At 37.9% G+C, this 13,855-nt stretch overlaps 1 protein-coding gene across 1 annotated transcript in view; it reads left to right on the forward strand.

The window, feature by feature from the left end:
• LOC129421018 (Fc receptor-like protein 5) overlaps positions 1 to 13,844 on the forward strand; it is a 92,607-nt gene extending 78,763 nt beyond the window's left edge. Inside the window, exons 13-20 of the mRNA XM_073856670.1 lie at positions 1,408 to 1,545; positions 1,635 to 1,808; positions 1,922 to 2,200; positions 2,388 to 2,639; positions 2,718 to 2,834; positions 8,152 to 8,304; positions 8,346 to 8,443; positions 13,770 to 13,844. Of these exons, the coding sequence (XP_073712771.1) occupies positions 1,408 to 1,545; positions 1,635 to 1,808; positions 1,922 to 2,200; positions 2,388 to 2,639; positions 2,718 to 2,834; positions 8,152 to 8,304; positions 8,346 to 8,443; positions 13,770 to 13,844 (1,286 nt within the window). The remainder of the gene's footprint in view (positions 1 to 1,407; positions 1,546 to 1,634; positions 1,809 to 1,921; positions 2,201 to 2,387; positions 2,640 to 2,717; positions 2,835 to 8,151; positions 8,305 to 8,345; positions 8,444 to 13,769) is intronic.
• Positions 13,845 to 13,855: the final 11 nt, after the last annotated feature.

Here is a 13,855-nt window from a genome sequence, read left to right on the forward strand (position 1 = left end):
TTATGTCTTAAGTTTTAAACTTTGATATACTTTCTCTTAGCATTATAGAAATTAGACCTTTTTAACCATCGCACCATGACCTTTAAAACAACACCAAACATGAAGATGAAACCTTTGTAGCATCACAACATATGATATATCCAATGTTACATGTGTTTAGTATATTTCCAGTAACCAAAACCTTAAAGGAGAAGAGAGAGGGGGTGAAATACAGATCAGTTCCTGTGTATCCGTGACCCCTGTGGAGAGAGACAACACGTCTCTCAAAAATAGACACAGAATGGTTTTTTATTGTTTTATGGTCCAGCTCCAAAACCAAAACTTGTCCACCTGTCCTACATTAAGTACCGTGTCTGACACTACATGAAATACCTCTTTTAGTTATTTTGTGGGAACGGGGTCTAGTATACAGGACGATGATTTGGATGACGTTACTAATTTAGAGAGCTCTTCTATTGTAGTATGATTAAATGACTCAAGATGTTCGTTTGGTAATCTAGTGGAAAATGTACTATTGGGTAGAGTGGTGGCTGCTTGCGTAGTTTCTATGTTTTCCCTAATAAACATAATTTTGTTAGTAAAGAAGTTCATGAAGTCATCACTATTGTGTTGGAGTTTACTATTGGTTTCTGTTTGTTCTTTGTTTCTAGTCAGTTTCGCAACTGTGCTAAATAGAAAACGAGGGTTGTTATGATTTTCTTTAATAAGCGTACTGAGATAGGTGGATCTGGCAGTTTTAATAGCCTGTCTGTAGTGTTGAACACTCTCTTTCCATGCTGAACGCCATACCTCTAACTTTGTGCTTCGGTAGTTTCTTTCCATTTTTCTAGCTACTTTTTTAAGGGCTGCAGTATGATGGTCATACCATGGAGCTGGCGGTTTTTTCTTTGATTCTCTTTTTTCGAATGGGAGCAACGGCATCCAACGTGCTAAGGAAAGACGTTGTTCAGGTTTTCTATTATAATATCTTGATCTTCACGATTATCTGCTACATGTTTCATTTGAGACAGGTCTGGAAGAGTGCTAATAAAGCTATCTTTAGTGGTGGAAATTATTGTTCTGGCTAATCTGTAGCATGTAGTAGACTGAGCGGTCCTATCTAGAAGTATTGTGTATGACAGAAGGCAATGGTCTGAAACGGCATCGCTCTGGGGTGATATTTCGATGTCATTAATATTGAGTCCGAGTGACAGAATTAAGTCTAGTGTGTGATTACGAGTATGCGTGGGCCCTGACACGTTTTGTTTAATGCCGAGAGAATTTAGAACATCCATAAACGCACGTCCTAATGCATCTTTTGGATTATCCACATGGATATTAAAATCACCAACAATAAGAGCTTTATCTACAGTGACTGTAAGCTCAGATAGGAAGTCATGTTATTTATGAGAGATTGATCACTTTCAGATAAACCACATACAGTTTTAAGTGTTTCTCCACAGCAGTGGTTGACTGAAGGAGATTCAGTGACTCTGATGTGTGAGGTTATAAATTCATCTACAGGCTGGACATTTAGCTGGTTCACTGTACAGAGTCTTAGATCATGTAATATCTCATTCATCTCATAACATCTACATCAACTGGATTCATTCAAAACATTTTTAAGGGATAAATGACATTTTGACTTTTTACAGTGAATAGAGATGTTGATTATGAGCTGGTGTCAAACAGCAATGGAGGATCTAAAGGCAACTACACAGTGAGTTCAGTGACTGTGAAGCACACAGGAGTTTATATGTGCAGAGCAGAGAGAGGAGATCCAGTCTATCACACATATTACAGTAACACACAAACACTGTGGATCACTGGTGAGTTCATCACACACAACTAAACAACAACAATCTCTTACACACTCTGTCTTATATCATTCATTTATTTATTTATCTCTTATAAAGATGATTTTCTGTCATTTTCTTCTCAGGTGTTTCTCCTTCAGTCTCTCTGATCATCAGACCCAGCAGATCTCAACACTTCTCATCTGAATCTCTTTCTCTGAGCTGTGAGGATCACAGTAACTCTACTGGATGGACAGTGAGAAGATACACAGACAAACTGAAACCTTGTTCATCATCAGACACTAGATCTACAGGAACAACATCTACATGTACAATCAGATCGCTCAACACATCTGATACTGGAGTGTACTGGTGTCAGTCTAAATCTGGAGAGAAACTTCATCCTGTTAATATCTCAGTACACAGTGAGTTTATAATTCTGTATTATTCGTTTTAGCGGCAGAAAATCTTTACCATCAGTGCATAAAAACACATGCAGCATTAAACCAAATTTTTTAGCATCTGACAGATGTAACAAGCTGATATAAAATAGTACAAATCAACCTGATATATTTGTATAATTTATAATCTTCAGTCATTTCTTCTGTGTAGATGCTGATGTGATTCTGGACAGTCCTGTTCATTCTGTGACTGAAGGAGATAATCTGACTCTACGCTGTTTATATCGAGATAAAAAACCCTCTAACCTCAAAGCTAAATTTTATAAAGATGGATCATTGGTGCAGAATCAGACTTCAGGAGACATGATGATCATCCCTACAGTCTCAAAGTCACATGAGGGTTTCTACTACTGTAAACACCCAGATAGAGGAAAGTCTCCAAAGAGCTGGATCTCAGTCAGAGGTGAGAGTTTATAGAAATGATCTCAAGTGATTTTGTTTGTTATTGTTCAGATATACTGCATGATAACATGTGTTTTAGTTTCAGGTGTTTATCAGGCGGAGATGTCTGGTCTCAAGATTCTTACTTTTCTGTTGGCAGTTTGTCCATATCTGTTAGCGACAGTCATGCTGGTTGTCAAATGCTACAGATTGAGAGGTGAAACATCCGTCGGATTTATTGGGTCATTATATTTGATACTGAATTCATCAAATTAGCCACTTTGACAGGTTGGACTTTATCTACAGTATATATTTGTTGTGTTTGATGTCGTGTGAAATCAAATCACCACAAAAGTGACTGGAGAGCAGACTGGTATATTCGACTTTATGTGGCACTACAAGAACAGACAGACGAATAACTTTAAAGTACCGCGAGACCGATTTGAGAAATCATATGGAGGAGTTTCCTTTCGCATCGCTCTCTCTGTACTTTGACATCACTAAGCGTTCTAAATAACTCCAAATGAAGTCAAACCTGCACACGCTGTGTTGCTCACACGACACTGTAAACAAAAAGTCCCTTTGGAGAAGTCAATAAGGGGTTTTTGATATAATCCAACAGCTTTTAGTTCCTCTTTCATCAGTTTGCTTGTGCTTTAAAGAGTTAAACTTCTCCTCTGAAATGTGTTCATTTTTATATATATGTTTAAGTTTTAATGTATTTCATCTCAAAGGTAATTCATGGCCATTTTAAGTATGCATTCATTTAAAACATTTACACCATTAACTTACTGTCTGGTAATTTTAGTTATCAATAGTTATAATTAGCTATTGAAATAGTGATTTTTTTTCTTTCATGCATGTGTTAGCCATGGACTGAAGATGTAAACAGTTTATTAAATAATTTAACTATACTGTAATAAATAATTATAATAAACTGACTTAATAACACATAAGCACTGTTTCAGATTGATCTCAATTATGTAAATGCAAACTGTATGCATGTAAGTGTGGTGGTGCTTATGGGGTGTCACTATGGGATGAGTGAGTATAAGGGTGAGAGTGCCAGACTGAGGAGGGCCTATTCTGTTGAGTCTCTGTTTTTCCAGTGTTTCTTCTTCTTCTACTTGAACATCTTTTAAGAGGTTGTGCACACAAAACTTTTAAACACGTCTGAAAAAGCCTGGACAACGCCGAATGCCAGCGAGTTTTCAGCTGAGCGCTTTGGTAGCTGTGATACTTGAGCTGTGAGCGGTTGGTTGTTGTGATACTTGTCCCGCCCCATTTTTAAGATATCTGTTACTGAAATCAGTGTGAACTGATGCACTCAGTCTGTACACACAGCTATGACAATAATAAACCTAGGCCAATAAACTGTGACTGGGACCACAAAAAAGCTTTTGGAGGAACTTGTGAGATGTGAACCATATTTTAACTTAGTAATTATAAATTAAACAAATGCTTTGGTTCTCAAAAAAGTATATCGGGAAAAAAAAAATATATATATATATAGCAGTGGCGGCTTGTGACTGCTCTTCCGAGGATGCACTAATTTAAAATAAGTGTTCGGATTGTCACGTGTGTTGTTCCCTTTTCCAAAATATGTGTCCTGCGTGTGGAGAGATCCTGTGTGCATCACGTGTTTTGTGTTTTGTCAAAATAAGTGCCCGCTGCACACGAGTCAAAACCGTTTATGATAAAAGAGACGCTCACGTTCCCTAAATAGACGTAAGACACTCCCTTAACAGTAAACTCTGATTACGCATGAGATTGTGTGAGTATCTGGCAAACGCGAGCGTCTCTTTTCAAGTACAAGTTCAAGGCAGCTCCAACTGCTTTGCAATCAGATGCTTTAGCTTACCTGAAACTATAAGGACAGTAGACTAGAGGCTTCCTGAAATTAAAGGACTAGAGATGATTATTGGAGCATGTCAGGCCTAAGTTCTTTTAAAAACGTACTTATAACTCTGTGCAGCACTGAGAAGCTGTTTGTCTTTCAAAACTTTGCCAAAAGAACCGGCGAGGCAGCGTCCCACCCTACTCTGACTCTGATTGGCCGTGATTCACGGCTTGTGAACCTGAAACAAACCAATCAAACAAACGATGGCAGCGAGTATTACCCAATCAGGGGCATGATAGGACGTGTCTTCACACAATGCGGGTGGGGTGATTTGCATGGGATGCTGCATAATGTGGACCTATATAAAAAACTGGACAAATCAAATCAATACAGGATGCATCATTTTGCCTGTAAATACGGGACGATTCCGTATTTTACGGGACGGATGGCAACCCTACGTGCCATGTGCTTCAGAAAATTAATTGATTAGAGTCATAATAATGAGATAAGAAGACTTAAACTACAATAAGTTTAGAGTCACTAGATTGAAATGTTTCTCATGAACTTAAAAATGTTTTAAAGGTACTATAAAACGGAAGTAGCCATTGCCTAACTGTCCCAGTGAGATCCGGGTAAAATGGCTTCTGAACTGAAAAGGGTAGAGCTGGACTTGAATTTGTCCATCAATAACTGATTGGATCGTTTGGAGTTGGGTCATGTTGCTAATTGCTAATCTATGCGATATATTCCCAAACTCCGCCTACAGTACCTGCCATACAATATGACCAAAAGTAAAGAGAGCTTGTTTTTAGAAGGGCAGGAGATTTGCGTTTTTGATTAAAGATTATGTGTGCACATGAATTTTAAAAAAGTAATGAGGTTCACAAGTAGGTAATTTAAAAAAAATACCACAATATTCTAAGACAAATTATAGTTTGTTATTTAAATTTAATTTCGACTTCAATCCAAAGGTGGTAAACAAATCTTCTTTCTTCAAAAACTAACATTTTATTTAAAATGGTAGCACAGCCTTAATGTCTGGAGCATATGAGTTTAAAATGGCGTGTGTGGTTTTTATGGTGTTCTGAATGTTTGCTGACTGCCACACTACAAAGATCACACCACGTCTCTGTGTTTTTCTGGTCTCCAGAATCTTATAATCTTATAAATATTCAGAAACATAACATCACTCCTCAACAACTTTGATCTTGGGTATCATTTATATCTATAGCACAACTGATTCAGGATGAGTTTTGCTCTTAAGATCAATACTGTGATGAGTTTATTTAGATTTTTAGACCTACGTATAAACAATAGGTATAGTTATTGTCTGCTTAAGCATCAATGATGTAATTCGCAGGTTCATATATAGCAGCACACATAAGTGTTATATGTCTGATGGAGGTAAATTTTAGTGTGGGTTTAGTTTCAGCTCTGTCTTTTTACCCAATGTGTGAAAAACAGCATTTGTTCACCAGCTTACCGGTATAAAGATTTTCCATTACAAACACTCTACAACCATTATGTGCAGTTGATGAATGTTGTTTTGCTCTTTAAAATGTACGAAAAAAATAAACAAGAAAACATTTATGTAGGAATGCAAGTGTGTAATTCTTCATTTTTTAAAAATTATTTCTAAAACATTCATGTTGTAAATGTTGTGTTAGATTAATGGATCTCATTTTTTTCACTTTAAGCCCCTTCACTGTCCACAACAGTTTGTAGGCCCCTCATCATTTCTACTCAAATAAAGCACCCCAATAGCTTGGGATAACTAGAAAGATAAATATTTGTTAAAATTTTTTTTGAATGTGTGTACAGTTAATCTAATAATAAATAATTTCAAGCCATCGTGAGGCCCCCTAGTGGGCCCCCAACCCAAAACTGTTAATGAGGAAGTGTTGAGGTTTTATTACAGAGTGTTTAATGTTTAAGTGTCAGTCATCAGTAGATCATTATGGAGTTGATTTCTCTTCCTCTAGTTCTCTGTGAGTAATATCTTCTCTTTATGGATTTAACTACACATCAATTACTGTCACATTGTCTACAGGATCAAGAGATTTACTGCTCCTGTATTTTTACTAAATCTTTTTATGCTTTTCTCATTATATCTACGTAAATATTGTTTGTATGAAACAGTCAGTCAGTGTGTAGACAATGTTGTGTGTGTGGTTGAAACAGAAATGTATCTGTTGTGTTGTGGGTGAAGGAGGGAGAACAGTTTGTTTGTTCAGTTGTTATGCACAGTTATCAATGCTTTATTTGCGATGTGAAAGTTTCAATTAGAACAGTTTAACAGAAACTTTGTCTGGTGTAATATTAAAATCTGTAAAAAGCACAAACAGCAGAGGTTTTCTGTAATAACAGCGGATATTGTTGAATTTGTCATTGTTGTTAAACCGCAGAAGGCAGCAATTTAGAGATTTCGGACGCAGCCCTTCTTCAGCGGGGTGGTCTTTAGCAGCACTATGATATCATACTCAGACAAAAGAGATGAAGTGTTATGGCCACTTGGTTTGAATAAATGCTGTTTCTGTTTTTAAACAATTGAAGAAGTTTGTTTAGTTTGTTTTGATGCCCACTGTTACCGGTCTTATTAACACCCGACCTGAGCAGGATTCGAACCAGCAAGCGGGACTTAGATCTATACATCAAAGTATTTTACTTTCAGATTGTTTATCAGCATTCTTTTTGTTTTTTTTACAGTGCTGATTTCAAACATCCTCTCTCAACAAACTGAAGGTGATTCATTTTTATTCATTAAAAAACTGGTTTTATTACATTTGTGTATTTTGCTGGACATAATGAAAATACTTAAAATGCTTAATCAAATATGTCATTTTATTCTAAAATAATACAAAAACTTTCATCACATAGCATGATAGGCCTAATACAGTCAAATATATCAGTTTTTTGGCTAAGATGCCGTTAAATAACATATACAGGCAAAATAATAGTAATCCCAGTGACTTTTGACAATATACTGATGTCTAATAAAGTGAATCGATCGATCTGTTGCTAGTAACTGAACGTTATTTACAACAGCCTCTGTCAAATGTCATTAAATGAATAGTTTACCTAAAAATTAAAATCCTGTCATCATTTACTCTTCCTAATGTTGTTCTAGACCTGTATGAATTTCTTTCTTTAGTATTTGTTTCTCCTTCTGTGAAAGTCAATGGGTTGCCATTATTTATTAAAATATCTTTCTTTGTGTTCAAAAGAAAAAAATACAGGTCTACAAATAAATGATGACAGGATTTGCATTGTGTGAACTATCTATTTAAAGGGACAGTAAGTTTGTCCCTCTCTGCTATTATAGTTTATCAATTTGACACCAATGAGGACATATTTATGATTAAAGACATTGAGTTTGATTAATAAAACACTTAAAATCCTACTTACAGTCCCTTTAAGGACGGGCAAATTCTAGAACGACCACTACCTTTGAGCTTGTTGTACTTGCCGCTCTGTCGCCGGTGTGTGCAACTTAGACTTCTGTGCAGTCAGGAGCATGTGAGGTCGCTTCATGACAATGACATCACAGGCATGCTAAATCGGGCAGCCAATGAGTTCTCACGAGCATCGCTCCCAGGCAAATGGGTCTCCACTCCCTGGCGATCCAGCTGATTTGGAAACAGTTTGGAGTCACACAAGTAACCTGTTTAAGTCTCCAGAGCCTGTTCACTGCCAGCTGTTGGCACACATCTGGCCGCAGGGCATTCGCAAGTATGTGGTTCCCTTAGTGAGCCTCCTTGCACAGACATTGTGCAAACTCAGGGAGGACAAGGAGCAGGTTTTACTGGTAGGACCCTGCTGGCCCAACCGAACCTGGTTCCTGGAGCTGGTACTTTTTGCATTCCTCTGAGGAAGAACCTCCTCTCTCAGAGACGGGGCATCCTGTGGCACCCATGTCTGGGCTTCTAGAAACTCCATTTGTGGTCCTTGGACAGGACATAGAGGTTCTAAGTGGCCTACTTCAGCAGGTAGTGCACACTATAATTTCAGCATGAGCACCGTCTACGAGACATGCTTACACTTTGAAGTGGAACTGGTTCATCGACTTGTGTAACACTCCACGAAGCCTCCTTCAAGCCTTTGCAGTAAGTGCAGCTCAAGTTTCTCATAATGAAAACTTGCTCCTGGCTGCATTGGGCTCGTTAAAGAGGGTAGGGGACATGCATTCTTTTTTGGACCATAGGATCTTAGAACATCTCTTTGTCATCGACGTGAGGTTGAAGAGACCCGACTTAAAGGGAACGTTTCAGTTATGGATGTAACCCTCATGCCCTGAAGGTAGGGAACAGAGATGTCACGTCCCCTCGCAACGGTTACTGAACAACTGCTTAGGCAACAGGTCTCTTATGCTTGGTTTCTCAGGGAAATAATGCAGCGCACCTGCCATATACTTACACTTCTCTGGCAGGGCGTAGAATTTTAAAGTTGATCAAAATCTCTTTATTCTGCAGACCACTCTACCTATGTCTTCTTTTAAAAACTAACTTGCCCCTTCCATCTATAAAGTACAGCTGAGCTGACGGTGCATACAAACTATATAACCTATTACAAAATAGTAGTAATAGAGTTTAGATTCTCTGCCCGGGCTAGGACGTCATTTTCCGCTACTATCCTCGGGCCAGGCTGGGCCTGGCCGTTGATTAAGTATATTTTTTAATCATTAGTTTATTAGCCTAATTGGGTGGGGAGAAAGCTAAGCCATATAATCAGAAATATTATATATCGACTACACTGTATAAGTAACAAATGTGTCCAAAAAGTTACACAAAGTACAAAATGATTTGTAAAAGTTACAAAATGCAATGTGAGTCATGTGCGGAGTCTCCTCTGGCATGCCTTTTTGTCCTTTGCTTAAGTTTTTAATATTTCTAAATTCCAACATGGAAACTGTATTGACATCACTTGAGTTAAGGCGATAAGTGGACCTTTCAAATCACGGGTTTCATTTAATTATATTTTTTACACATAATAATAATTAATAATAATAATTCCTTACATTTATATAGCGCTTTTCTCAGTACTCAAAGCGCTTTACATATGAACGGGGGAATCTCCTCAACCACCACCAATGTGCAGCATCCAGATAATGCAACAGCAGCCATATTGCGCTAGAACGCCCACCACACACCAGCTTATTAGTGGAGAGGAGACAGAGTGATATAGCCAATTAGTATGAGGGAGGATTAGTAGGCCAATGGGCAAGTTTGGCTAAGATGCTGAGGCACACCCCTACTCTTTTTCAAAGGACATCCTGGGATTTTTAATGACCACAGAGAGTCAGGTTTAACGTCTCATCCGATGGACAGTGCTTTTTTTGACAGTATAGTGTCCCCGTCAATATACTGGGTTGTTAGGACCCACGGCTCTCCTGATTTTGCCAAGTGGTTGATGTCCTCAGGGCAACATTATGTTGACCCTGGGACAACATTTCAATCAACCAATCAGATTTCAGAAATAAGTTTACAGTTTGTTTTAAGTTTAAGCTTACAACAAGGATTAGCTGTTTCTAGACCATTGTTTTTCACTTATCATGTCCCTCTGATTTTAGGGTTTGGTTATGGTTAGGGTTTGGATTTGGGGTAGGTTTAGGTTTTATTTAGAAAAATGTTGTCCTTGGGTCAACACAATATGTTGCCCTAAGGACAACAACCACTTGGCAAAATCAGTTCGAGCTAGGACCCACACAGACCACAGGGTGAGCACCCCCTGCTGGTCTCACTAACACCACTACCAGCAGCAACCTGGTTTTCCCAGGTGGTCACCCATCCAAGTACTGACCAGGCTCAGCCCTGCTAAGCTTCAGCGGGCAAGCTGTCTTGAGCTACAGGGTGATATGGCTGCTGGCTAAATGTAATATTTGTTACTTAAGATAAGATGCATGGGAATAATTTATATAAATACTTCCGTTTATAGGCAAGATCATTGAAAAGATTGTTTTCAATCAGCTGAACAAATTCTTAAACTCAATGGCTATCTGGCTTCCATCAGCATCACAGCACAGAGACAGTGCTCATAAAGATAATAAATGATATTCGCTTAAACTCTGATTCAGGTAAAATATCAGTACTGGTGCTACTAGATCTTAGTGCTGCCTTTGACACAGTAGATTACACCATACTCTTACATAGACTGGAAAACAGGATAGGGCTCTCTGGGATGGTCCTCAAATGGTTTAAATCATACCTAAAAGGGAGAAGTTACTATGTGAACATAGGTAACCATAAATCTGAGTGGACACCCATGACACGTGGAGTCCCACAGGGTTCAATTCTTGCACCGCTTCTGTTTAATTTGTATATGCTCCCACTTGGTCAAATAATGAAAAAGAACCAAATTGCTTAACACAGCTATGCAGATGACACTCAGATATACTTAGCCCTGTCACCCAATGACTACAGCCCCATTGACTCTCTATGTAAATGCATTGATGAAATTAACAGTTGGATGCGTCAAAACTTCCTCCAGTTAAACAAAGAGAAAACTAAAGTCATTGTGTTTGGAAATAAAGATGAACTCTCAAGGTTAACACAAACCTTGACTCTAGGGGTCTAAAGACACAAAATAAAGTCAGAAATCTTGGTGTAATTTTAGAGTCTGACCTTAATTTCAGTAGTCACGTGTAAGCGATAAGCAAGTCAGCTTACTACCATCTTAGAAATGTTGCCAGAATTAGTTGTTTTGTCTCAAGACAGGACTTTGAGAAACTTGTTCATGCTTTCATCACCAGCAGGGTGGATTACTGCAATGGACTCCTTACTGTGATCCCGAAAAAGAGCATTATACAGCTGCTGCTCATACAAAACACTGCTGCCAGAATTCTGACCAGAACCAAAAAATCTGAGCACATTACTCCAGTTCTCAGGTCCTTACACTGGCTTCCTGTTACATTTAGAATAGATTTGAAAGTATTGTTACTCGTTTATAAATCACTTCATGGCTTAGGACCCAAATACATTACAGATATGCTAATTGAATATAAACCTAAAAGATTACTCAAATCATTAGGATCCGGTCAGTTAGAAATACCAAGGGTTCACTCAAAACAAGGTGCGTCAGCATTTAGTTATTATGCCACCTCTAGCTGGAATCAGCTTCCAGAAGAGATCAGATGTGCTTCAACAGTAAACACTTTTAAATCTAGATTAAAACACATCTGTTTAACTCTCCATTTACTGAATGAGCACTGTGCTGCTGCACACTGACTACACTTTTAACTCAAGTCACCTTTACTCCTGTTTTATTCTTTTTAACATTTTAAAGTGTTTTTATTAAAATCACATTTATTTTCTTTAATTGTTATTTTAAATTCTCATGTATCTTTGTTTTTATTGTGATTTTATCGTGTATCTCTTATTTCTACATTTTCTTTTTTCTCTTTTATTTATTGTTTTCTCATTTCTACGTAAAGCACTTTGAATGACCTCTGTGTATGAAATGTCCTATACAAATAAACTTGCCTTGCCTTGCCTTGCCTTGTTCATAACACAGCAAATTAGATATTATAATACAACGCAACATTATAAAATACAACGTTTTACCTTATGATGACCTTGTGGAGTGAAAGCTCCTCTTGAACTTAAAAGTCTGTAGATTTTTGCATGTGAAGTTTTTCTCAAACGCGAGCTGAATGAGCTGATGAATGACGATGACAAAACCGCTAAAATGTGATTTTAAAACTGCACGCGATGCTCAGCTGTTGCAACACTGTATATTTACTGTATAACCATCTTATATCATTTATATCTACTATATAGTATGCCACAACCAAACTGCATATTCTAATTTTAATAAACAGAACTACGTCTAAAACAAACACATTAAATGCTGCTGGAGACTTGCCATTGGCTGTTGTATTTGAATAAATAAATAATGAGGTGAGTCTAAGAAAGGATAAGGGGCTATTTTGGGCATGTTTTACTATTAAAATGTTTCATTTTAATATGTGTTGTGTTATTACGTTTATGTAATACTAAATTGCATTGCTTCTGATATATATTTTAAAGATGCGGTTTTTTTTTTGTTACCGTCATAGAGAACAGTAGTACTTTTCCTGTGACTTAAATACTGCTGAAAATATCTCCAAGGCTAGAATAAGCTAATCAGACAGTAATGGGTGGGAGCTGAAAATGTTAGAGCTTGCCAACAGAAAATGTTTTAGAGTCTGCCCCCCAGCCCCCCCGTAGACCCGGCCCTGCCTGAAACACTCAACTTGTGATTGGGTTAATGCCATTCTTGTCAACCCTCCCATTTTTACAGGGATTCTGCCATATTTTACCATTCTATCCCGCCATCATCCCGTTTAAATCATTTCTCATATTTCTCCGTATTTTTTAATCTTTCTGTAAAAAATCCCACAGGTCATATTTGATGTTTGCTATATTCACCGCAAAGCAGGCCGCAGTGTATTTGTAGCATATAACTCGAACAAAACCCACCAATAAAACAAGAAGTGAAAGAATAGTGAAGAAGAAAAGTTTTATGAGGAAGGGTGTGTCACGGCTAGTCCGTGTCATGTTTTGTGTTTGTCTCCGATTACCTCACCTGGACAATTCACGGACTGATTCCGCATCACACCTGTTCCTGTTTAACTCTTTCCCCGCCAGCATTTTAAAAAAAAGTTGCCAGCCAGCGCCAGCATTTTTCATGATTTTAACAAAAGTTTAATGCCTTCCAGAAAATGTTCTTCTTTAAAAATAAACAAACAATATATCAGATGAGAGAACAGACCCTCTGCTTTCAAACAAAAAAAAACGTTTCATCCTACCTTCATTAGTTCTCTTGTAATCACCTCTCAAACATGGGTAGGTTTCTTCAAAAACACCCAATTTTGAGCAAAAAGCTGAGATAATTAAATTTTTGTGAAGGACTTTTGATAGAGATCAAATGCAGAGCGATCTTTAAAACATAAACGGAGTTCTTTCTCTTTCACATGAGGCGCTACTTCCGGGTTGTATAAGTTGCGGAATTAGTTGGTGGATATAGCGGTATTGCGGAAAGATGGAAAATCTCGGAATTGGCGGGGAAGCGTTTTCTCTTAATTGACGAGATATCTCGTCAATGGCGGTGAAAGATTTAAGTCTCTATGTATTTATACTGCTGTCTGTGTCACACTTGTCGCTGGATGATTGTCTTCACTACCCTGTCTGTTCCCAGAGTTATGTTTTGGATATTCCTGTGTTTGCTTACCTGTTCGTAATGCTACTCCTCGTGTTTTGGTTTCCAATTTTATTATTAAATGTTATTTATTTTCGAACTCTGCGTTTGCGTCCTCACTCCTCTACCGTGTCATGACAGAATCATCCGGCCAGCACTGGACGCAGCGAGCTCGGGGAGGGCTGCTTCCCCAAGTATTTCATCATGGGGGAGTAGTGACATCGGGT

The sequence above is a fragment of the Misgurnus anguillicaudatus genome, chromosome 19 (genome assembly GCF_027580225.2).
Source record: "Misgurnus anguillicaudatus chromosome 19, ASM2758022v2, whole genome shotgun sequence".
Classification (NCBI taxonomy): Eukaryota; Metazoa; Chordata; class Actinopteri; order Cypriniformes; family Cobitidae; genus Misgurnus; species Misgurnus anguillicaudatus.